This window comes from Ranitomeya imitator, chromosome 2, assembly GCF_032444005.1.
Source record: "Ranitomeya imitator isolate aRanImi1 chromosome 2, aRanImi1.pri, whole genome shotgun sequence".
Classification (NCBI taxonomy): domain Eukaryota; kingdom Metazoa; phylum Chordata; class Amphibia; order Anura; family Dendrobatidae; genus Ranitomeya; species Ranitomeya imitator.
In genome coordinates this window covers 426521410-426546983 of record NC_091283.1, presented here as the reverse complement: position 1 = coordinate 426546983, position 25574 = coordinate 426521410, and the positions used below count along the sequence as shown (strand labels likewise).

At 46.6% G+C, this 25574-nt stretch overlaps 1 protein-coding gene across 2 annotated transcripts in view; it reads left to right on the top strand.

Annotated features, from left to right (window-relative positions):
* The window catches only part of EYA2 (EYA transcriptional coactivator and phosphatase 2), a 185883-nt gene that overhangs the window by 90029 nt on the left and 70280 nt on the right, over positions 1 to 25574 (top strand). For both annotated transcript variants that reach the window (XM_069750856.1, XM_069750855.1), the window contains exon 2: positions 8981 to 9099. In XM_069750856.1, coding sequence (XP_069606957.1) covers positions 8991 to 9099 — 109 coding nt within the window. In that variant the 5' untranslated portion in view covers positions 8981 to 8990. The remainder of the gene's footprint in view (positions 1 to 8980; positions 9100 to 25574) is intronic.

The window sequence follows — 25574 nt, the reverse complement described above, 5'->3', positions numbered from 1 at the left end:
TAAGCCGACGAATAAGGAGAGGACACAAGTTGTAAAGTCTTTACCCAGTTTACAGTAGATGTATTAGGTCTCAGTCCAGGGTACCAGGTACCGGTGTAGTTAGGGTCCGTCCGTCTTGGAGTCAATTGGGGAATCCCTCTCCCAGGTGAGGTCTGTAAGCCTTTCCAACTAGCACTGTCCTATGAGGTCCCTGCTGCTTGAAGCTGTTTAGAAAAGTCCTCTTTTCCCCCTGCCCTAAGACAGGTACCTGCACAACGGGCAGCTTGAGCCGTTTTACAGGGGCTCTATCATGTCCCGGGCTCTTCAGGTGCTGCTGCGTCTCAGGTGTGGTGTGGACCAATCACATAAAGTTCTTAGTCCTCCGGTTGTGCCAAGTGTCCTATAGATCCACTAAGACCTCGGGCTCCCGGTACCCAGCTGTGGCCCTCTGGCTCTGAGGGTGTCCTGCCGCTGTTCCCCTGCTGAGCCCTGTTCCACTCCCGTGCTCCTTTCCTCTGTGCTCTACTGCACTTCACCCTTCAGGTTCTCTATCCTTTCCTGAGGTTGCAGCTCAATCCTGGCTACCAGCCCCACTGTTTGCTCTCTCAGACTTCCTTCTCTGTTCAGTGTCTCTCAGCACCTGCCTAACTCCTCCTCCAGGCCAGAACACATAAAGTTGGGGGACGCTTCCCTGAATCCAGGTTCAGAGCTGCCCCTTCTGGCCTGGATTCAGAATGTGGTGCATGTGTGGTGCTTACCTCGTAAAGAGAACCCCATTGCCTCCAAGCATGATATCGCCCTCCCCAAAAGGAAGGCAACATCACTGTAGCAACTGGTCCCCTGGGATGTTACATGTGTGCCTGCTGTGGCAGTCCTATGCTGTGCGCCTGCTGTGGCAATCCTGTGCTGTGCTTCTGCTATGGCAGTCCTATGCTGTGCACCTGCTATGGCAGTCCTGTGCGGTGCATCTGCTGTGGCAGTCCTTTGCTGTGCGTCTGCCATGTCAGTCCTATGCTGTGCACCTGCTCTGGCAGTCCTATGCTGTGCACCTGCTGTGGCAGTCCTGTGCGGTGCATCTGCTGCGGCAGTCCTGTGTTTTGCATCTGTTGTGGCAGTCCAATGCTGTGCGCCTGCGGTGGCAGTCCTGTGCTGTGTGTCTTGTGTAGCAGTCTTGTGCTGTGCACCTGCTGTGGTAGTCCTGTGCTGTGCTCCTGCTTTGGCAGTCTTGTGCTGTGCATCTGCTGTAGCAGTCCAGTGCGGTGCATCTGCTGTGCAGTCCTTTGCTGTGCGCCTGCTGTGGCAGTCCTGTGCTGTGCTTCTGCTGTGGCAGTCCTTTGCTGTGCGCCTGCTGTGGCAGTCCTGTGCTGTGCATCTTCTGTGGCAGTCCTGTGCTGTGCGCCTGCTGTGGTAGTCCTGTGCTGTGCTCCTGCTGTGGCAGTCCTGTGCTGTGCATCTGCTGTGGCAGTCCTGTGCTGTGCTTCTGCTGTGGCAGTCCTGTGCGGTGTATCTACTGTGGCAGTCATGTGCTGTGCGTCTGCTGTGGCAGTCCTATGCTGTGTGTCTGCTGTGGCAATCCTATGCTGTGCGCTTGTTGTGGAAGTTCTATGCACTTGCTGCGGCAGTCCTGTGTTGTGCGCCTGCTTTGGCAGTCCTGTGCTGTGCTTCTACTGTGGCAGTCCTGTTCTGTGCATCTGCTGTGACAGTCCTTTGCTGTGTGTCTGCTGTTGCAGTCCTGTGCTGTGCTTCTGCTGTGGCAGTCCTGTGCGGTGTATCTCCTGCAGCAGTCCTGTGCTGTGCGTCTGCTGTGGCAGTCCTGTGCTGTGTGCCTGCTGTGGCAGTCCTATGCTGTGCGCTTGTTGTGGAAGTTCTATGCACTTGCTGTGGCAGTTCTGTGTTGTGCGCCTGCTGTGGCAGTCCTGTGGTGTGCTTCTACTGTGGCAGTCCTGTTCTGTGCATCTGCTGTGGCAGTCCTTTGCTGTGCATCTGCTGTTGCAGTCCTGTGCTGTGTGCTGGCTGTGGCAGTTCTGTGTGCTTGTTGTGGCAGTTCTATGCACTTGCTGTGGCAGTCCTGTACTGTGCACCTGCTGTGGCAGTCCTGTGCTGTGTGCCTGTTGTGGCTGTCCTGAGCTGTGCGCCTGCTGTGGCAGTCCTGTGCACCTGCTGTGGAATTCCTGTGCAGTGCGCCTGCTGTGGCTGTCCTGAGCTGTGTGCCTGCTGTGGTAGTATTGTGCTGTGCACCTTCTGTGGCAGTCTTGTGCACCTGCTATGGCAGTCCTGTGATGTGTGCCTGTTGTGGCTGTCCTGAGCTGTGTGCTTGCTGTGGCAGTCCTGTGCACCTGCTGAGGCAGTCCTGAGCTGTGCGCCCGCTCTGTTTTTACAATGCAGTGAGCCTGCTCTGGTGGTGCAAGGCTGTGCATTGGCTTTGTTGGTGATATGCTGTGTATCTGTCACGTACAGTGTAGGACAGACTAAGTGCAACACAAAGAGATAAGGGGAAGGTGACCCAACACTAGGGAAGTGGGGAGTGGAGACCCCTAGGCAGATCTAACGTCACCCTGTCTGCCCTAAGAGACCCTAAATAGGTTTCGCACCTATTACTGAGCAGGATACATAGTCCCTGTCAGACCCTAGTGGTAAGCCCTGCTTATGGAAGAAAGGGGTGTGCGCTAGTCGAACCCCACTAACACTAAAGACTGCACATAACAAGGGGAGCACTTAGCTTGAGTAGATTCAGAGAGAGGACGCTAGCCGACTGCAGCAGCTCCAAGCCTCAACAGGGAAGTGCAATAGAAAATAACACCCGCAACTCCCAACAGGAAGTTGGGAATTATAATCACCCAGATCCAGGTGACACCATGAAGGGAGGGATGTGGCCACTGGTCTACAAGGCCAACTGCTGAGTCCTTCTGCAGCCAGATGCAGTGCGACTGTCTGCCGCCTCTGACACACGCGTGACAGTGTCTGCCCTTGCTGTACAATGCTGTGTGCCTGCTCTAGTGATAATTTTCTGTTCATCTTTTCTAGAGGGGCAGTTCTGTGTATCTGTTCTCGCTGTACAATGCAGTGGGTCTACTCTGGCAGTGCAATGCTGTGCGTCTGCCCTGTTGGGGTTTTGTTGTCTATCTGTTCTGGTGGTGCAGTGCTCTGCACCTGCTCTCGTGGTACAATGCTGTGCATCTGTTCTAGCAGTATGGGGCTGTACATCTGCGCTAGTGGCATGGGACCATACGTCTGCTATGGCAAAAAAAAATGAGTAAATGTGAATTTACTCTGCGCTGCTGAATAAATGAAGGTCCGGATGTATATCATATAGAATGAGGCTTTATTCAACGCATTTCAAAGTTCTCAGACTTCTTCATCACTAAAATACCACAAATGTACCTTCAGTGGACCTGTGGATCTGCTGCAGCGAATACTGTTATAAGCCATAATTTGGCTCCATCTGGTGAGTACAATCTTATTGTGTCTACCATTTGAATCCCGGATAAGACCCTATTTTCCGCTATTTCTCCAACAGTATCTATTACATCTGCTCTAGCAGCATGGGGACCATACGTCTGCTCTGGCGACATGGGACAATACGTCTGCTCTGGCGGCATGTGACCATACGTCTGCTCTGGTGGCATGGGATCATACATCTGCTCTGGCGGCATGGGATCATAAGTCTGTTCCAGCAATATGGGGCTGTACGTGTGCTCTAGTGGTATGGGGCCATACGTCTACCCCAGCAGTATAGGGCAGTATGTCTGCTCTAGCTGTGCAGTATGGGGCCGTATTGTCAGTATGGAGCCGTACGTCTGCTCTAGCAACATGGGGCTGTATGTCTGCTCTAGCTGCATGGGGCCATACATCTGCTCTACTGGTATGGTGCTGTTCGTCTGCTCTAGCTGCATGGGGCCATACATCTGCTCTACTGGTATGGTGCTGTTCGTCTGCTCTAGCTGCATGGGGCCGTACATCTGCTCTAGTGGTATGGAGCCATATGTCTGCTCTAGCTGCATAGGGTTGTACGTCTGCTCTAGTAGTATGGGGTTGTACGTCTGCTCTAGCAGTATGGGGACGTATGTATGTCTGCTCTAGTAGTATGGGGCTATATGTCTGCTCTAGCAGTATGGGGACATATGTCTGCTCTAGCGGTATGGGGCCGTACATCTGCTCTAGCAGTATGGGGCTGTACATCTGCTCTAGCAGTATGGGGCTGTACGTCTGCTCTAGCAGTATGGGGCCGTACATCTGCTCTAGCAGTATGGGAACGTATGTCTGCTCTAGCAGTATGGGGCTGTACGTCTGCTCTAGCAGTATGGGGACGTATGTCTTCTCTAGCGGTATGGGGCCGTATATCTGCTCTAGCAGCATGGGGCCTTGCATCTACTCTAGTGGTATGGTGCCTTATGTCTGCTCTAGCGGTATGGGGCCGTACATCTGCTCTAGTGGTATGGGGCTGTACTTCTGCTCTAGCAGTATTGGGCCATACATCTGCTCTAGCGGTATAGGGACGTACATCTGCTCTAGCAGTATGGGGCCGTACATCTGCTCTAGGGGTATGGGACTGTATGTCTGCTCTCGCGGCATAGGGCCAATCATCTTCTCTAGCAGTATGGGGCCATATGTTTGCTCTAGCGGCATGGGGCAGCCCGTCTGCTCTAGCGACATGGGGCTGGACATGTGCTCTAGTGGTATGGGGCTGTACATCTGCTCTAGCAGTATGGGGTATGTCTGCTCTAGTGGCATGGGGCCGTATGTCTGCACTAGCAGTATGGGGCATGTCTGCTCTAGTGGTATGGGGCCGTACGTCTGCTCTAGCAGTATGGGGTATGTTTTGTCTAGTGGTATGGGGCTGTACGTCTGCTCCAGTGGCATGGGGCCGTACGTCTGCTCTAGCGGCACGGGGCCATACATCTGCTCTAGTGATATGGGGCTGTACGTCTGCTCTAGCAGTATGGGGCCGTACATCTGCTCTAGCTGTATAGGGCAGTACATCTGCTCTAGCGGCATGGGGCCATACATCTGCTCTAGCAGTATGGGGCCATACATTTGCTCTAGTGGCATGGGGCTGGACGTCTGCTCTATACGTCTGCTTTAGCGGCATTGGGCTGTACGTCTGCTCTAGCATCATGGGGCTGTACATCTTCTATAGCGGTGTGGGGTTGTTCTTTCAACGCAGATAACTTTTCTCCCTAATACTTCCTTTGGCCAATACCAATGTGTGCAGTCTGACATTGTTCCTACTTATCGACGCAGCCATAGTTTCCTGAGAGCATGGCCCGTATAGCCAAGCTGATCTAAGACCATGTTGTGCGGCGATCCCGACCACCTTTTTGCTGTATTGCTCTAAAGTAAACACTCTCTGAATTTCATTCTTGGGCCAGACACATCTGTCTATCAGAAGCAGCTTGATTTGTTTTACCACTTTATATATCTTTGTTTGTTTTGAACCTGAACCATTTTTCCGTCAATCAAACTCCTTTTTTCCCTACAAACTAGAAAACATCTGATCCGACCTTGTGTGGATACTTTCATTGCCCCCAAATGGTGAAAAATAAAAACAAAACCTATATTGCAGCCACCGGCCCCTATGAACGGCTCAGACGTCCGTCCTCCGTCAGCCAAGGAAAGACTCAGAAATAATCCAGGAAGGCAGCGTCTCCCACCATTTCCTGACTTCAGCCCTGTCTATACATTGTCTGGAGCAAGCCCAAAATTGCTTGTTTCTAGAATTATTCCAAAAACACATTGGAATATGTCCCATATGTGAGGCGAGCGGAGAACCTTGTTAACCCTTTCTTTCATCCATTAGCAAGGCACTGGAATGGTCATGGTTTTAGCTGCCATTTGAGGATCTGATCAGGATATAACAAAACATTTCCAGAACTTTGTTACCGCCGGACTCACCGGACTTAAATTAATGATTACCAAGAGATATAGACTATATTACTCAAAAAGCAAAACTGTTAGCAGCAGATTTTACTGTACGGCTGAATTTTGTGCTTTTGCCGTCAGGTAGTTTTTCACCATTTTTGATAATGCTGTTTGTATCGCAGGATATATGGCACCTGTTAGTGTACCATATTCATGTAGATGCTTTTAATAATGACCCTGTGAGAAGCTGATGGGGGTCTCCGGCTTCTGTCGGCCTGGGGGGTGCCGTGCCCTCAGTGGAGTCAGTAGGCCACTACTTGGGAGTATTCTCTGGAGCTTCTGACTTGGGGAATCCATATGCTTTTGATGCATTTTTCGCAGTTGAGCAGAGCTTTGATGTGTGCCCAGTAGCCCTCCCTCCACCTCCAGCTGTCATCTCTTGGGTTCCGCTCCCTGACATTGTTCTGAAACGGGGCTTTTAAGAGCGATCATGCTTTCCCTAAACGTCCATGCCTCAGGGGTATGTGAGTGACGACAGGCCAAGCAAATGGTGGAGGATCTGCGCTCCGTGTGCCAGCACAGCCCTGTCTGCAGCCCGGATCCTGTGTGTTTGTCCCCCGTTCTGGTAATTAGCTGCAGATTTCTCATGTTATCTATTAACATGTCTGGCCTGTGAGGAGAATGTGGCATTGTGTCCATCATTTGTATTATATTAGATCATACTTACACATATTAGCGGCTTAAGTTTTTAGCGGCAAAAGCCTCAAACTTTTCAACCTCAGGGAATTGGTGGAATGATCATGACAACGGGGTATTTGAGATTCCTCAGAGCTTCTACCTTTCAACCCTAACTAAACAATAACCCCTTCATTTCTTGATTCCCCAACCCTTGTTCCATACTGTGACCCAAATAAAGACATATCACAGGTGCTTGGATAAATTGGCCACTGCAGCCGTTTATTTAACACATAACAAACATTTTATTTTATAACAAGGAGGGGCGGTCCTTGAAGCCCCAAACCAGAACCCATTATTATAAGTAGAAAACACAGCTTGGCCATGGGGCGGGTCTTGCCTCCAGCCGCTAAGCACCAGCTCAGAGACACCAAAAACAACCCGCCTGGCCAGCATCCCTTATAATTAAAACCGGGTCCCCTTTTATCACTTCAGTGGGATAATTAGATACCAGTCCACATGAATCCACCTGGGGGGAGTCCAGGACCTCTTGCAATTCCCCCCCCCCCTCAGAACCGCCAGCCTCACCAACTTCTAGGACCTCCCCCCACGCCTACTGCCGTGACAAATAAATACAAATGTAGGATATGATAAATAAACTCCCATTGCCGCTATCACCTGAACGCCCTCAGCACAAATAATACCAGCCTATGGAACATTGTCAAGCCTGACCCCAAATAGAAAAGGGAGGGTGGGTTGGGGATTCTTGCTGTTGTGAAGGAGAACCTAAAATGGTTGCCCCACTAAGATGACTCCCCTTATTTATACCACTAGCCCATAACCCCACCTCTGGCCCCTCCTTCTTACCAATCCAAACCCAGCCCCATTGACTACAGTAACGTAACCCCTATAGTGTTCCCTGCTAACTCAACCTCAGCTCCTTCAATCACTCTCAACCCTGTCATGTTGTCCTCCCTTCTATAGCCTGTAGCCCAGTACGGCCTCACTCTACTGGTATCGTCTTTACCCAGTGGGTGCAGAATACCAACCTGGCCTCATTCAGTAATCCTTTTTTCATGTGGTGTTTGATCCCTGTTTTGGTTCCCATAGACAGTCAAATGATAAATGGAATAAAATCAGGCACTAAATGGATGACCACTAGTAAATAGGTAAATTTGTAAATTTAATAGGTAAATTTGTAAATCACCTCTGTATTGTAATACATGTGCAGCCAGATAGAGCAGTGAACATTGATAGCGGGTACTACCTTTAAAATAATATCTCTAGCAGATGCATTGAATCCAGGTATCGTGCCCTTTCACCCCGACATGTGTTTCGCCCAGCTTCTTCCGGGTGCATTATCTATTTAGTGGCGGACATTATTCGCTTATCATTTGCCTGTCTTTTCCTGCACATTATGCTCTGTAATTACCAGGTTTTCTGTCGCGTCCCCTTTTGTATGGCACCTTTTTACTCGTTTGATGTATTGTGATATTTAATAAAGATGTATTTATTTTATGAACTTTTATGTTCACTTCTTTCTTCTTGAGACTTATCTAATCTCAAGCAGCAGGTTTAGTATTATGTTTTAAATAAAGCTGCTTTGTTTGTTACTTTATGGTATTGTTTGGCTTTGACAAAACTTTTTTTTATACAGTCATGTGCAGATTACATGCATTCTTTACCTGAAGATTTTCCACATCTAATGCGTTCCTGTTGGAAAAATCTGCACATAAATTTCAACTTACCCACAGAGAACTTGACATATTGTGGATTTCAAAATCCGTTTATGAGGCGTAAAAAAAAGCATAGTGGGCATGAGATTTCTATAAATTCCATCCACTTTGGTGGAGCTGTAAGATGCTGCGTTTTTTGTGCCAGTGTCAAAAATTCTTTGTGGAAACTTAACCTTATAAGAAAAATGGATGCCACGTGATGAGCAAAAGTGAATTATCTAGTGCACCTAAAAAATAAAAAAAAAATGTGCAAAAAAAGAATGAGGCTTCATAAATAAAGGGACAGTCATGTAGGGTTTGTAGTTCCCATCAGAGCTCTTGAGATAAGAAGCCCCTAATTCCGTGTATTCTGCGCTCTCATTAATGTTGCATTAAAGCCGTCTGGGGCCCCGGATGAAGTAACTGAGAGGAGTGAGGCTTGTCACATTTACCTCCTGGATTCTGCATGTGGCGGCACTTTATTAGCAGGAGACCAAAAAAGTCATTTTCTGATGATAAACGACATTAATGAGACAAACGGCAATCAAACATGTGCAGTCTCCGAGGAGCCGCTTCTTCCCTCATTTACATGCCGCATTCTCTAAGGTGGAATAACTCCAGCAAATGTTATTTTATGAAATTTAAATGGAAAATGAGATTTAGGTGTTTGTGTTTTAATATTTATATGGCAGCGGGAAGGATCATTAGTCATGCAGAGTGGAATAAATTATCCCGTGCTCCGTTTCTTGCAGGTACAAGGAAATGCTAGATCTAGTGATATCACAGAGCCTGTCTGTGACCAGTGGCTGCTCTGACAACCTGAAATTCAACCCTTCTCACGGTCACTCCACCTCTCCTGATGACATAACAGGTTAGTGTCTGCACTGGCATCAGACTTTAGGCTGGGGCAATGCGGGTTATTGTGGGCACAGCGGATAAGGGGCATCAAGGTGAGTAGAGCAATGTGCATCATTCTGTGAAGATATCATATGTGTTGCATTTAAGGTCTTCCGTTTCGGAAAGTAGCCTAGCCACATCTCTAGGTCAAAGCTTAGATATGCCCCGAACAGTTCGGATAGTGTAAGTTGTTTTCTGTTTTTTTAGTAGCCGGATGTTCCATTTTGTGAGTGGTGCTGTTTTTTTAGCCATTGGTTTGGCTAAACTGTCATAGATGCCGATTGCTGTTTTGTAGGTGTTACCTCTTGGTTGTACCACTCGTATATCCGCCCCCAAGTCTTCTTCTATAATATAAATGCTCAGAGTACCATAGAATATTTTATAAAAAAAAATAAAAAAAAAAGAGACAAGTGCGGCGCTTCCTCTGAAGTTATATTTAATGAATGTATATTTTAAAAAAAGATGTGATTCTTGGGAAAATGCTTCCAAGGGAACCGGGAGTAACCTTTAGGAGAGGGGCGACAGTGAAAAATATTGTAGCTCAGAGTAAATTAAGAGAGGTTCCAAAAATAAAAAACATGATAGGAAACAATACCAATGTGAATGGAGGGAAGATGAACACAGGAGTATATAGATGCTCTTCAAACAAATGTAAATGTTGTAAGATCATTAACCATGGAGCTCGGAGTATTCAATCTAATACTACTGGGGAAACAATTAAGATTAAGCAGAGACTCACATGTAGAACGGATTTTGTCATCTACGTAGTGACTTGCAAATGCGGGCTCCAATACGTGGGACGAACTTCCCAGGAATTGAGTGCCCGGATGAATAATCACCGCTATAATGCAAAGAACGGGCAGATTAAACATAGTCTGTCCCGTCATCTCCTGCTGAAGCACAATAAATGCTTCTGCATTACGGTCACACCGCTGGAGCATATACCAAAAGGGGCTAATAACAGGAACAAATTATTAAACCGCAAGGAGTCATATTGAATATATAGGTTACAAAGCCTTTATCCAAATGGACTTAATGATGTAGTAGAGAATGTGTAAGGGTTTGTCATAAATAGCTCAGTCGTTTGCGCATGTGTCAATACAACAACACAAAAAGGAAGGGGGAAGGAAAAAAAAAAAAAAGAAGGAAGAAAAAGAAAAGAAAAAGGGAAAGAGGAAAAAAAAAAAAAAAAAAAAAAAAAAAGGGGAAGGGAAAAAAAAGAAAAAAAAGGGAGAATTCCCTTTTTTTTTTTTTTTTTATATCTTTTTTTTAAATATATTGATGAGGTATTGGAATGAATCATATTTATGATTGTGTATATACCTATATTTTTAATGTTGTGTTTGTTCGTAACAGTGTAATACCATGTATCTAAAAGCTCATTTTGGATAGAATAGAAGTACTAAACTGCTCTTTTATATATATAGGATAAATGTGTCTCTTTAGAGGCTACCATGTAGTTAGTCATCAGGAAAGGAGAACCTGATCCCCGGTCCCGCCCTGCTAATCCCTTCTAGGAACCCTCATAAATAAGAGAACTTGGAGGTTGTAACATCATTTTATAGTGCTTATTGTATTGTTTGTTCTTTTTGTTTTTTTACTACCTGATGAAGGCTGCACTGTAAAAATAGCAGCCGAAACGCGTTGTACTGTTTTTTTAAAAAATTTACAAATATATTTTATTTTGAGAAAATAAATGATTTTTTTAACATTTTTTACTTGAAGTGGATGAATTAAAAAAATCCGTAGGTGCTTAGCGCCACATTTACTTGGAGTTTTTTTTTTTTTTTTTTTCTCTTTGAAATAGAATATTTTATGGGGTGATTGTACTGATCTCATGGAAAGCCATGTGTCCCATTGCATCTACAACTTCTTTATTATGAGATCATCCTACCCTATCAGAAGCATCAAACATTCCTTTGATTGGCAGAGAAGCTGTGTGCCGCCTTATCATACAGTGCCCAATTCATTGCAGTCTCTTGATTGCTGTCACATTTAAAGAATATCTCCCATCAAAGTTTTTATCCTCTTAATATATTGTAATCATCATATTATACAGCACTGTGTACTTACAATTCATCATTTTGCATTTCTACCTAGTTAATTATTCTGCTCTCTCTGCTCTATGTAGAAACAGGAAGTTTCGTGTCTTTGCAATTATCATCCCCCTCTTCATCTCCAGACCCAGCTGCTCCCTCTTCTCCCCTGCCAAGGACTTTTGCAGTGACTTATGACTTGTGCAGGGAAAATTGACTTCCTGTTTCTACATAGAGCTTAAAAGGATTCAGCTCATCAGTTTTTAATCATGTGATGTCATAGAGATAATGGAAAAGAGAAGAATTAGCTGGGTAGAAAGGCAAAATGAGCAATTGTATGTATACAGTGCTGTATAATATGATGCCTGTAATATATTAAGAGTATACAAATTTTGATGAGAGGAGGAGACTCTGTAAGGCCAGATTCATGCATCCAACTTTTACGGTCATATATGCTTGTGAAGTTGTTGTTTTTGGATCAAGAGATGCGAGGACAGTCTGCTTATTCTTTGCGTGTTTAGAAACCTGAAGTGAATTTGTTAAAAGACATTCAAAAGACTGAACATATGATCTAATCGTTTTTGCATAGCGGTGCACATGATCATTCTTTCAGCGCTTTTCAAGCGAGTTGCAAAGCATACCCACTTAAAAAAAAGACATTGTGTGCATACTGTGTCCTGTTCTTACTGCTTCTATCTGAGTTCTTTCTCTTATTTTACTTTTGTTCTGACTCCTGCAGACATGCAAGAAACATTTTCTAAAATATAAAATAATAAGACCTTTAAAAAATAAAATAATGGCACATGCCTGATCGCCCTTTTAGTTTTGTTCTAGTTCTTTTTTTTTTCTCCTTTAAACATTTGACCTCCAATCGTCCTTCTATAAATAATTTATCTTGAATCGATTCCATCGGGAAACGTTCCTCAGTCGACTTTGCACATGATTTCACAGAATTATTTCCTGACTCGTGCTCAGGAATGTTACCGATGCCCAAGAAGGTTTTATCTGGCAGGAGAAACGTAGGACACGTTGTTTGATAGTCGGATAGCGGCCTGTAAAACCATTAAGAGGCTCCAGATCTGTTTAACCGATCACTGGCAGACTGGATGAGGTTGACACTTTTTCTCTGCAGCGCTCACCCTGATCCAGGACCCCCACTAATTCGCTTTATATCTTCTCACTGTTCCACACCTTATTATCCCATAAGAAATGGAATTTTAGGATTTCGGGTCAGTGGCAGATGTTGGGGACTACACGGAGATGTTGAGTCCGTAGATCGCATCCACAGGTGCAGCACTGATGATAGTCGCAGATTTATTTTACACCATATATCCTTTTTCCTTCTGCGCCCCTCTGAATTTTTATGCACTGAGGTGGGGAACCCTAATTTTGCTCATCTTGGTCTGGGGCCTTTTTTAGCTTCAATCAGACATTCTGTATCTTCACCTCTGCCAGGAACAAAGATTATATAAGAAAGCAAATGGAGAATGTTTCTAAGCTGCTACAGCACATTAAAGAGGTTGTCTACCTTTGGGGTCATTTTTTTATCTTTTTTCCTTACATGCATGTATTTGGAGCTACAAATCATTTTTACCATTGGGTTTAAACATTTTTCACCGTTTGGATTTTGTTGGCTTTTTTTTCTCTGAACATTCAACTTTAAAGGAGTTGGCCACTACATTTTTATTGATGGCCTATCCATAGGGCTCGTTTTGACGGATAGCACTCTTCCCTACGTTATTCAATGTGGCTGTGCATATTTTCGATTTTATCCTTGGACTGAGTAGTCCTAGGAAAACAATCGCTGCATGGACCATTTGCCACCGATTATCGGATCGCATTCGGCCATTCAAGTATATGGGTTCGTGGAAAACATTTTTATGGACTGACTGAATGGAGTAAGGGGAGAAATTTGTTTTTTTCTCCTTCTGAGAAAATCTCAGAGATATTAAAATAATAGGACCAGTTTTCTCGGATAAGAGAAAAATGGTTGTGTGACCCTAGCCTTAGCATAGGCCATCAACATCTCATTGATGGAGGTGCAACACGTGCCACCACGCTGATCAGCTGTTACCGGCAGCTGCTGCCAAAAGTTCTCTGCCGGAACACAACAGCTCCATCAAAACTATATTGGCCTCGGCAGGGTGCAGTAGATCCCCCTCCTATTCACTGTACCAGTACCAAACCACGGCCAATATACATATGACGGAGCTAAAGTGTTTTGGTATTGTCCATGAACTTCCGGGCACTGCCAGTAATAGCTGGTTGGCGCGGGGTGGCGGTCTCACACCCCCATGAAACAGATATCCTAAGGATAGGCCATAAATAAAAAAGTAGTGGCCAACCTTTTTGATGTGATCTGTGGTCATACAACATGTAAGAGAAGCTGAGAAAAAGAGAGATTACAAACTCCCTGTCAGACCATCATAGCAGTCCAACTAAGCATTAAAAAATGTTAAGGAAACCCAATTGCAAAAATAATTTTTAGCCCAAAATACATACATTTTAGTAAAGAAAAATGCGTCCCAAAAGGTGGACAACCAATCTAACACTATCATGGATGCATATGGTTTAAGCTAGGGTCATACGACCGTTTTTCTCTCATCCAAGAAAATCGATCCAATTATGCTAATCACACTGTGATCAGAGTTTGATCAGAGTATGATCTGTTTTTTTTAGAATATGGAGAATTAAACCATCTTATCCATTCAGTGTGTGCGTGAAAATTGGACTGTACTCGGATGTCATCCGAGTGTGGTCTAATGTTTTCAAGGGACCCATAGACTTGAATGTTGTGCCACCATGTGGATATTAGACTTTAAGTGAGATTTTTTTAGCCTATTTCAATCAGTTTTGTGGAGGGAAATAGTTGCAGATTTCAGATATCAACTGCAAAAACTGGATGACTTTTTCCAATCTTACCCTGCTCTCTGAACATTTCCAAAAGTGAGAGTGGCTCAGTCTGATTGGGCCAATTGAGTCACCGACAGATTAACTATAATTTACACCAAAAATTGGAATAAATTGTAGCAGAAATGTACTCAAGCTCATAGCAGGCGTAGATTTCACTTTCTATGGACAGAAAAAAGCGTCCTCCTATTTAGGCCTTATTCAGACATACGATTTTTGTATACGAGTGTTATCCGTGGTTTTCATGAATAACACTCGTATCTGTGTTAGCCTATGGGCCATTTACATGTCCGTGATTTTTCATGGACCGGGCAGTCCAGGAAACATTGCTGAGATATGTCTGACTTTGATAAAAGGGGCAGATCAAAATCGCCAGTGCAAGCCTATAATTCTGTAAAAAAAACTGTCAGATCTCATCCTAGTACCGTCCAATTTTAACGAACTAACAGAAAGGAGAAGGTGGAGAAACTTTTTTTTTTCTACATGTACGAGATAAACTGATGACACTCAGACCCCACTATGAGCAAAGTCTGATCAAAATAACTGGTACATTTTTTGTATGTGAGGAAATGAATGAGGCCTAACAAGGCTGATGCCCTTTTACTCCACCATAAAATATCAGTAAATTCCCACCCAACCTCCTGTTTGTGTTTCAGTCTCAAACCATTTTCAAGATCTTAACTTGCAGTCAATGAATGGAAACATTCTTATTTCCATCATGTAGATCAGGAATGTCAAACTCAAATACACAGAGAGACAAAATAAGCTTGGACAAATTTATTTAAAAAATGTCTACAATTGAGGATGTTTTCATATGGAAACAAATTTGATGGGGTTGTCCCACGAACAAAGTACATTTTAATTTATAGATCTTAGATATAATAGATATAATATGTTATGTAAGAGCAGTAAAAAGCTTATGGCCCAATAAATGTGTAATAACACAGGGTAAATAATCTTGAATAATGCAAATAATAAAGTATGATGCCAGCAAACGTGCCCCCAAACACAGTACAATACCCCTATAGTGAATTCCTCCACACGCACAGAGTAATAACCCTACTGTTCCCCACTTCCCTCAACCCCACCAATAAAGAATGGTGACCCCATCACAGTTTGATTTTCCATCTGTAATCCCCACACAGGCCTCCATACAGTGTAATGGCCACAAAAATGAATCCAAACAATATAATAGGCCCACATAGTCCTCCATACAGTATAATGGCCACAAAAAGTGCTCAATACAGTATAATGGCCCCACATAGTGCTCCATACATTATAATGGCCCCACATAGTGCTCCATACATTATAATGGCAACACACAGTGCTCCATGCAGTGTAATGGCATCACATAGTGCTCCATAGAGTATAATGGGTCCCACATAGTGCTCTATCTACTATATAATTGTCTAAGGGTCACTTCCGTCTGTCCTTCTGTCTGTCTGTCTTTCTGTCACGGTTATTCATTCGCTGATTGGTCTCGCCAGCTGCCTGTCATGGCTGCCGCGACCAATCAGCGACGGGCAGAGTCCAGAAGAAAATGGCCGCTCCTTACTCCCCGCACTCACTGCCTGTTGCCCGCATACTCCCTCCGGTCACCGCTAACACAGGGTTAATGCTGGCAGTAACGGACTGCGTTATGACGCGTGTAACGCATTCCGTTACCGCCGCTATTAACCCTGTGTGTCCCCAACTTTTTAGTATTGACGCTGCCTACGCGGCATCAATAGTAAAAAATGTAATGTTAAAAATAATTTTAAAAAAGTAAACCTGCTATACTCACCCTCCGTAGTCCGCTGAGCCGCTCCCGCCGGCCGACATCTTCCACTGCAGTTTCCGGTGGCAAAGATGGTATGGCAGAAGGACCTGCCATGATGTCACGGTCATGTGACTGCGACGTCATCACAGGCCCTGCGCGCCTGCGCTAGAAAGACCTGCCATGACGTCACGGTCATGTGACCGCGCTGTCATCACAGGTCCTGCGCTCTGATACCAACCCTGGGACCGCAAGCTGCCGTGGACTACAACGGGTTCGAAAAGGTGAGTATATGTTTATTTTTTATTTTTTCACCTGTGACAAACCTGGCTGGGCAATATACTATGTAGCTGGGCAATATACTATGTAGCTGGGCAATATACTACGTGACTGGCCGATATACTACGTGGCTCTGTGCTGTATACTACTTCGCTGTGCAATATACTACGTGGCTCTGTGCTGTATACTACATCACTCGGCAATATACTACGTCACTGGGCAATATACTACGTTACTGGCCAATATACTACGTGGCTCTGTGCTGTATGTAATGACCAGAGGTCCGAATAAGATCCAGTGAGTCACAAACCAAGACCAAGGCAGAAATCTCCAACGGTATTTACTCAAAGGCAAATTAATCAAGGTAATATGGAGAATATTAAGGCAGATGCACCCCAAAGATACACTAATTCAGCAGCAGCTGAAATCACTGTGCCACTCAAAGGTCTCCTGAGAACTGTGTACTACAACAGACTAGTAAGAAATTTACCTAACAGGCAACTAAAAACAGGAACAAGTGTAAATTGAATGTAGTGTTATTAAGGGAGCCCCTGGAATGGCACATTGAGTATAACTTACACAACTCTAATATAAGATACACCTCTAAAGTAACAATTTAACACTCTGAGCAGAGATACCCGGGTATCTATAACTATGGTACCGTATCCTGAGATGGATTTCCTCTCAGGCAGGAATCCGCAGAGGCTGTAGCCAGTTCATATCTTCAGCGCCAATAAGTTACAGCAAGCTCCTCTTGTCTTGTCGGCCGATGCCGAGCCCAAACGCCGGGGACTTAGTTAGTGGTCTCACGATGTAGTCTCTGCTTCTGTAGCTCCTAGGAATGGTTCCACGACAATCCGTCCGTCTCTGTATCAGCAGTCTGTCCAGACTTGTTCCTCCACTCAATGCACAGGGAATCCACAGACTTCCAAATTCGTACTGGGTTCTTAGCAAAGTCTCCGTCTTTTCTTAGATAAAGGGTTAGCTCCTCTCCAGGAAACGTTAGCAACACAAGTCTCTCACAGAGTTAAACAAAAGGTTAGCTCTTCTCCAGGGGAACGTTAGCAACAAAAAGTCTCTCAAAAGCTTCTTTTCCTCCAAAAACACTTGCAGTAAATCCACACAGTCTCTTTTTAAGATCTCACAGCAGCTTCTCCTTTTCTTCCCGCCTTTTCTCTCTCAGCTCTCACTTCCTACTTTCACTTTACACTCGAGACACTAGACCCCACCCCGCAGCACACATTGTCTCTGGGAGGTCTGTCCTCTGCTGCAACAGGCAAAAACCACAGGGTCCTAGTGCCCTCTCAGTGGGACTACAGTTCACCCTCTTACATGCCACCCCACTAGAGGTTGGCGTCCTCGACATACCTTCCCACTCAAATTCATCTTGAGCATATCGCTGAGGCGGTATTCCTGCCGTAGATCGTGTAGTTCTCCTGAGTCCTACATCAACAGGTGCGACCTTAGAGGGAGCTAGAGTCTCTTCCGTGGTCGTGTTAGTGGGCGTAAGTGGAGTTGTCTCCTCCTGCGGCTCGATGTCCTGTGATACAGCGTCAGGACCAAGCAGTTGACCTGATGCACTCTCCTCAACAACATCCTCCATATCCCCAACATTCTCATCACCCGAGGCCAGATCGGTCACAGGGGGCAAATAAGCAGGCGCAGGAGTAAGCACACCATCAAACTCAAGATCATTCAGAGCTTCCGCCCCTTGGAACATGGCCTCTGGCTCTAGGGGGGTAGGCACTGAATCTTCAAACCAGCACCGTTGTAACATGTTACGATGCAAATTACGGGTTGGCCCCCCTGTCCCCACCGGTTCGACCTCGTACACTGGAATCTCAGGGTTCACCTGTTTTTTTATCAGATACGGTATCGCCTCCCATCGGTCACTCAGCTTTCCTGACCGTCGTTTTGTCCTCACCAGCACTCTGTCCCCCGGAGAGAACAGCTCTGTCTGTACAGGTCGCGTGTCCTTATGGACCACCTGTCGAAGGCGGTCGCCCACCACCTGATGCACCACCCTCAACCGCTGCCGATGCTCTCGTACCCACTCGGATGCAGTCCGAAGGGGGGCGGAGGAGGGATCTGGCATGTTCAAATCCTCAATGTCTCGGCCAGGTCTACCAAACATCAACATGTGTGGTGAGTAACCAGTAGTACTGTGCACCCTGTTATTGTAAGCCCACATCAATTCGGGGAGATACTCAGGCCAGCATGTCTGTTGCTGACTCTCTAAGGACCTCAACATTTGCAACAGGGTCCGATTAAAACGCTCACACGCCCCGTTACCCTGAGGGTGGTAAGGCGTTGTTCTCGACTGCTCGATACCATAGAGCTGGTGCAACTCTTTCATCAGCGTCCCCTGAAAGCAGGCCCCTTGATCTGAATGTATTCTCTGCGGACACCCGAACACTTGGAAGAAATGTCGGCACACTGCCTCAGCCGCCGACTTGGCCGTCTGATCTCTTGTCGGCACCGCTACAGCATACTTGGTAAAGTGATCTGTCATCACCAGGCAATAGGAGTACCCTGACATAGAGTACCCTATCAACACGTAGTCAATCATGAGTAGCTCCAGTGGAGCTGAAGTCTTAATAGACTGTGTGGGAGCCCGCTGCTCAGGGCTTTTGTTGAGCCCACAAATTCGGCACTGCCGACACGCGTCGGCCACCATCCCTCCCAACTCAGGGCAGTAGAGGACTCGCTGCAACCACTGAAGTGTCTTTTCACTTCCAAAATGGGCCCCCTTCTCATGCGCCTCACGAGCGACCACTGGCCCCATCCCCACAGGAATTATCAGTTGGTACCGATGCTGCAGCTCCGATGGCAGGTACACCTTACGATACAAAAGACCTTGCTCCACACACAATTTATCCCATTGTCGAAGGAGTTTCATTCCTTCCATGGACAACTGAGCCTTGTCCTCTGCACTGGGCCAGGCCTTGTTTTGTACCCAACGGCGCACAAGTGCAATGTCCGGACACTCATCCTGGACTCTTGTCCAATCTGAGGGTGTTTTACCCAGGACACAGGGCATCCCGGTGGCCACCCCACTTGAGTGTACCACACTTTGGAAGATAGGTATCTGCCCCAAAGCTGGAGTTTCAGTATCCTCAAGTTGTTCGTCAACATCTTCCCCGGATGACCCAAGGGGCACCCTTGACAATGCATCTGCATTGCCGTTCTCTCGACCAGAGCGAAATTTAATGCGGTAATTGAACTTGGCCAGTCTGGCGACCCACCGCTGCTCCAACGCCCCCAGTTTTGCATTCTCTAAGTGAGCTAGCGGGTTGTTATCTGTCATGACTAGCACCTCAGCCCCTGTTAGATACTCGGCGAAGCGTTCTGTCATTGCCCACACCAGGGCCAACAATTCCAGCCGGAATGAGCTGTAGTTAGCCGGATTTCGCTCGGAGTCTCTTAAAGATCTGCTGCCATAAGAAATCACTCGTTCTCGGCCGTCCTGCACCTGTGCTAGTACTGCCCCCAACCCATGAATACTACCATCAGTATACAACAAAAAAAGGGTGTCAAACCGGGCGTAGGCCAGCAATGGGGCACTCGTTAGGGCGGTTTTCACTCCATCAAATGCCTTTTTCTGTAGGGGCCCCCATGGAATGGGGCGATTTCGAGGACCCAGCGCTGTCCCTCTCAAAAGTTCATTCAAGGGACTCACCACTTGTGAGAATTTAGGCACAAACCGCCGATAGTATCCTGCTAGGCCCAGGAAGGCCCGCACTTCTCGCAGGTCACAAGGAGGTGGCCACTCTTGTACCACCTTAATCTTACTGGCTAAAGGTAGTACCCCGTCCGGGGTCACCAGATGCCCCAAATATTCAATCTGGTTTCTTAACAGTTGACTTTTTTTGGCTTTATTTTCAGGCCGTAGCTCTTGAGCCGCCGGAGAACTTGACGCAGCTTCTCCAGATGATCTTCAAATGAGGTTCCGAACACCACAATGTCGTCTAGATATATCAGGACTGATTCAAAATTTAGATCGCCCAAGCAATGTTCCATCAGGCGTTGGAAGGTTCCTGGGGCGGTAGCGAGGCCAAAAGGCATCCGGTTGAACTCAAAGAGCCCCATTGGCAAGACAAACGCCGTCTTGGCCCGATCTTTTTCAGCCATTGGGACCTGCCAGTACCCGCTTGCCAAATCCAACGTTGAGAAATACTTGGCCCGACCCAGGGCCGACAGGGATTCTTCAATACGGGGTAAAGGATATGCGTCCCGTACGGTGTGGGCATTCAATTTCCGATAGTCCACACAAAATCGGAGTGTCCCATCCTTCTTGCGGACCAAGACTACAGGGGCCGCCCAGGGACTCCGGCTCTCTCGGATCACTTGGTTGTCCAGCATACTGGCCACCATGCTCTTCACCTCTTGATAGAGCGCCGGAGGAATTTGACGATATCTTTCTCTAATGGGTGGAGTATCCCCCGTTGGAATCTCATGCTCAATCGTCTGGGTACACCCGAAGTCCTCTCCATGTTGGGAAAATGTCTCTTGATGTTCCCACAAAACTCTCTCCAACTGCTCCAACTGCACGGTGGTCAGCTTCTCCCGATCCACTCCCATCTGCTCCATGATCACATGAACATTCCATTCCTCCGTAGGAGGTTCAGTCCGGCCTACCTCGACCGCGAATGTCCAGGATGACTGTTGGTCTGGTCGCAATTCGAACCCTGCATTTTCCGGCACCTTCTCTGCCGGCACGAACAGTTCAGCCAGTATGGTGCCAGCGGGAATTGCAACAGCTTCATCTAAAACATTGATGCATCGGACCGGCACTCGTCCATTCTTCACAATCGCCAAAGACCGGGCCACATGTACCTTGGCAAATGAGGAACCCTCTCGGGCGGGCTCAAGTAGCACTTCAAGCCCATTCAATCTCTGTGCAGCTCCCACAGGCAGCATTAAGAGTTCCTCTTGTCTGGGTCCCAGCAGGATCGGGGCCCTCGAAGTCACTCGGACCCGGCCCACCCGGCCACCTGGGACCGCACTTTTCAGCAAGTCGCAACTCAGCACTAGACGGTGTAGAATTCTCTGTGTGGGTCGGTGTCTTGTCGCACGGGCCCAGTATCGGGGTCCTTCACTGGCATACATCTGGTGATTCAAATCTCGCAGCACGTTCATTCCGAGCGTCACTTCCATTCCTCTTCTAGGGGGGTGATCCACCAGTACTACCCCTTTCTGCCCCAGCTCTTGACCAAACATTTTTAGTTGCATCCACACGATCCCTTTGACTGACAATTGACCATTATTTGCGGCGGTCAGTCGTATCACTCGGCCATCCTCTGGAATCACTAGTCGACTGAAGTATCTCTCGTATACTTCTAGAGGCATTATAGTACATTCGGATCCCGTGTCAACCAAGCACCTCATCTTCCACCCTTCAAACTCTGCTTCTATCACTGGACTACATGCAAACAAATCTTGTTCATTCCGTCGAGGGCTTTGTGTGGGTGGGGCCGCTGCTGCTTGCCCTCTCATGGCAGCGGCCGGAAGTTTAAAGCCGGCGACGGGGTTTCTGGGGCTGTAAGCGCCCGGCAGTAACGCGAGATGTGTCCCTGGCGGCCACACTTCCAGCAGGTGATTGTTCCTCGTGGGCGAGGGCTTGACTCATTCTGATAGGACGACCTGGCCATTTGCGGGGTCACCGTTCCAGGGGGTGGGGCAGGAGGTTCCCGTGAGGTGGTAGAGGCGGGATCAACTGTCAGTTGAGACAATTTCAGCTTCAACTCCTTCACCTCAGCACGCAAAGCTTGTACCACGCTTACAAGCCCCTCTCCCCCCGACCCTGATGACCCACCTTCCTCCAGCTGGGCACTGTTCACTGACCCCTCGGGAACATAGGCTGATTTCTCTTCCCTTTCCACTGTAGCTCGGTAAATCTGCCAGAAAGATAACTCTGGTGCAACCCGGGCCATTTCCAACAGTTTGTCCCAGAGAAGTCTATTGACTAAACCGGTGATGAATTGATCCCGGAGCAAGCGGTCTACCTCCCGGAATGCCCCCATGGCCCCCGGGTCTAGTCGCTGCATCTCATTCAACATCTCTTGTAAAATATTAGAGTACTGCATCAGGGACTCACACTCTCTCTGGGGACGATTAAAGAATAGGGACCGAAGCTGGGCCACACGCGCTCGGCCCCCCAAACTCCCCTCTAACAGTTCCAAAATCTTTTCTAATGTATCCCTCTCTGATTCTGGGCGCACCATCACCATACGCCTAATATCACCCTCCAGTGCATTTAATGCCAGCTCAGCGCGTAACGCGGGGGTCAAATTACACATGCACAGAATACTCCGGATTCTCTCAGCCCAATCTTGCAACGCCATATTGCGCCCATCGTATTTCGGCATGTGCTGAAGTAAAGCTCCTACAGGCACATACCCTCCCGGAGTCGCAGCGGCTGCCAGGGGAACCCCAACCCCCGAGGAGGATGCGGATACAGCGGGGTCATTTCCACCCTCGCCCTCGTCCATGACAAACACTGGATCCTGCCGACTACGCCAAAAATGTAATGACCAGAGGTCCGAATAAGATCCAGTGAGTCACAAACCAAGACCAAGGCAGAAATCTCCAACGGTATTTACTCAAAGGCAAATTAATCAAGGTAATATGGAGAATATTAAGGCAGATGCACCCCAAAGATACACTAATTCAGCAGCAGCTGAAATCACTGTGCCACTCAAAGGTCTCCTGAGAACTGTGTACTACAACAGACTAGTAAGAAATTTACCTAACAGGCAACTAAAAACAGGAACAAGTGTAAATTGAATGTAGTGTTATTAAGGGAGCCCCTGGAATGGCACATTGAGTATAACTTACACAACTCTAATATAAGATACACCTCTAAAGTAACAATTTAACACTCTGAGCAGAGATACCCGGGTATCTATAACTATGGTACCATATCCTGAGATGGATTTCCTCTCAGGCAGGAATCCGCAGAGGCTGTAGCCAGTTCATATCTTCAGCGCCAATAAGTTACAGCAAGCTCCTCTTGTCTTGTCGGCCGATGCCGAGCCCAAACGCCGGGGACTTAGTTAGTGGTCTCACGATGTAGTCTCTGCTTCTGTAGCTCCTAGGAATGGTTCCACGACAATCCGTCCGTCTCTGTATCAGCAGTCTGTCCAGACTTGTTCCTCCACTCAATGCACAGGGAATCCACAGACTTCCAAATTCGTACTGGGTTCTTAGCAAAGTCTCCGTCTTTTCTTAGATAAAGGGTTAGCTCCTCTCCAGGAAACGTTAGCAACACAAGTCTCTCACAGAGTTAAACAAAAGGTTAGCTCTTCTCCAGGGGAACGTTAGCAACAAAAAGTCTCTCAAAAGCTTCTTTTCCTCCAAAAACACTTGCAGTAAATCCACACAGTCTCTTTTTAAGATCTCACAGCAGCTTCTCCTTTTCTTCCCGCCTTTTCTCTCTCAGCTCTCACTTCCTACTTTCACTTTACACTGGAGACACTAGACCCCACCCCGCAGCACACATTGTCTCTGGGAGGTCTGTCCTCTGCTGCAACAGGCAAAAACCACAGGGTCCTAGTGCCCTCTCAGTGGGACTACAGTTCACCCTCTTACACTGTATACTACGTTGCTGGGCAATATACTACGTGGCTCTGTGCTGTATACTACGTCACTCGGCAATATACTACGTCACTGGGCAATATACTACGTTACTGGCCAATATACTACGTGGCTCTGTGCTGTATACTACGTCGCTGTGCAATATACTACGTCACTAGGCAATATACTACGTAACTGGGCAATATACTACGTGGCTGGGCAATATGCTATGTGACTGGGCAATATACTACGTAACTGGGCAATATACTACATGGCTGCACAATATACTACGTCACCAGGCAATATACTACGTAACTGGGCAATATACTACGTGGCTGGGCAATATACTACATGGCTGGGCAATATACTACGTGACTGGACAATATACTACATCACTGGGAAATATACTACGTGTCTGGGCAATATACTACGTGGCTGGACAATATACTATGTGACTGGGCAATATACTACGTGGCTGGGCAATATACTACGTCACTGGGCAATATACTACGTGTCTGGGCAATATACTATGTGACTGGGCAATATACTACGTGGCTGGGCAATATACTACGTGCGCTGGGCAATATACTACGTGCGCTGGGCAATATACTACGTCACTGGGCAATATACTACATGTCTGGGCAATATACTATGTGACTGGGCAATATACTACGTGGCTGGGCAAAATACTACGTGCGCTGGGCAATATACTACGTCACTGGGCAATATACTACGTGTCTGGGCAATATACTACATGGCTGGGCAATATACTACGTCACTGGGCAATATACTACGTGGCTGGGCAATATACTACGTGACTGGGCAATATACTACGTAGCTGGGAAATATACTACGTGACTGGGCAATATACTATGTGGCTGGGCAATATACTACGTGACTGGGCAATATACTACGTCACTGGGCAATATACTACGTGGCTGGGCAAGATACTACGTGACTGGACAATATACTACGTCACTGGGAAATATACTACGTGTCTGGGCAATATACTACGTGGCTGGACAATATACTATGTGACTGAGCAATATACTACGTGGCTGGGCAAGATACTACGTGGCTGGGCAATATACTACATGGTTGGGCAATATACTACGTGGCTGTGCAATATACTACGTGGCTGTGCTATATACTACGTGACTGGGCAATATACTACGTGGCTGGGCAATATACTATGTGGGCATGCATATTCTAGAATACCCGATGCGTTAGAATCGGGCCACCATCTAGTATAGTATAATTGTCCCCACTTTAAAAAAATAAATACTCACCTCTGCTTGTTGCCCCTCTGCTATGGTTTCTTCATGATACCTCCAGATCTACTGCACACCTCGGTACAACAGGCATGTTGTTATGACATCTTCGCGCATACTGTGCAGACGCAGAGGGGGAATGATGGGAGTGGGAGTGTCAGCTGAAGCTCCATCCTTCATAATTGCTTTCAACTGTACCAGCATCCAGGATGCCAATGTACTTGAAAGTGCGATGTCAGTTGAGGGACCCACCCGGCGTCACGGACTAAATGTACTTTGGGGTGCTGGGGGACCTGTCCGGCGTCATGGTTCAAACATACTCACCCTGCAGGCCAGAGTTTGATATATGTAAAGTGGATGAAAATTTCTCTCAGCTGAGTATTTGTTACAATTATATCCAGTCCAAACAACTCTAAACAGTTTGGACTCTTGGCTGATTTATTTTTTCTACCCCTATAAATTGAACAGGACTAGGACTAGTGATGGATGTGAATAAAAATGTCCTTATTCCCTGACAGCAAGCAGAGTGTGTGTTTTCCAATTGCTTAATCTTTTCAAGACCTCTTTCCATTAGAAAGTTGCAGATTTCGTTATACATGGAGTGATATAATGTTGGATGGGC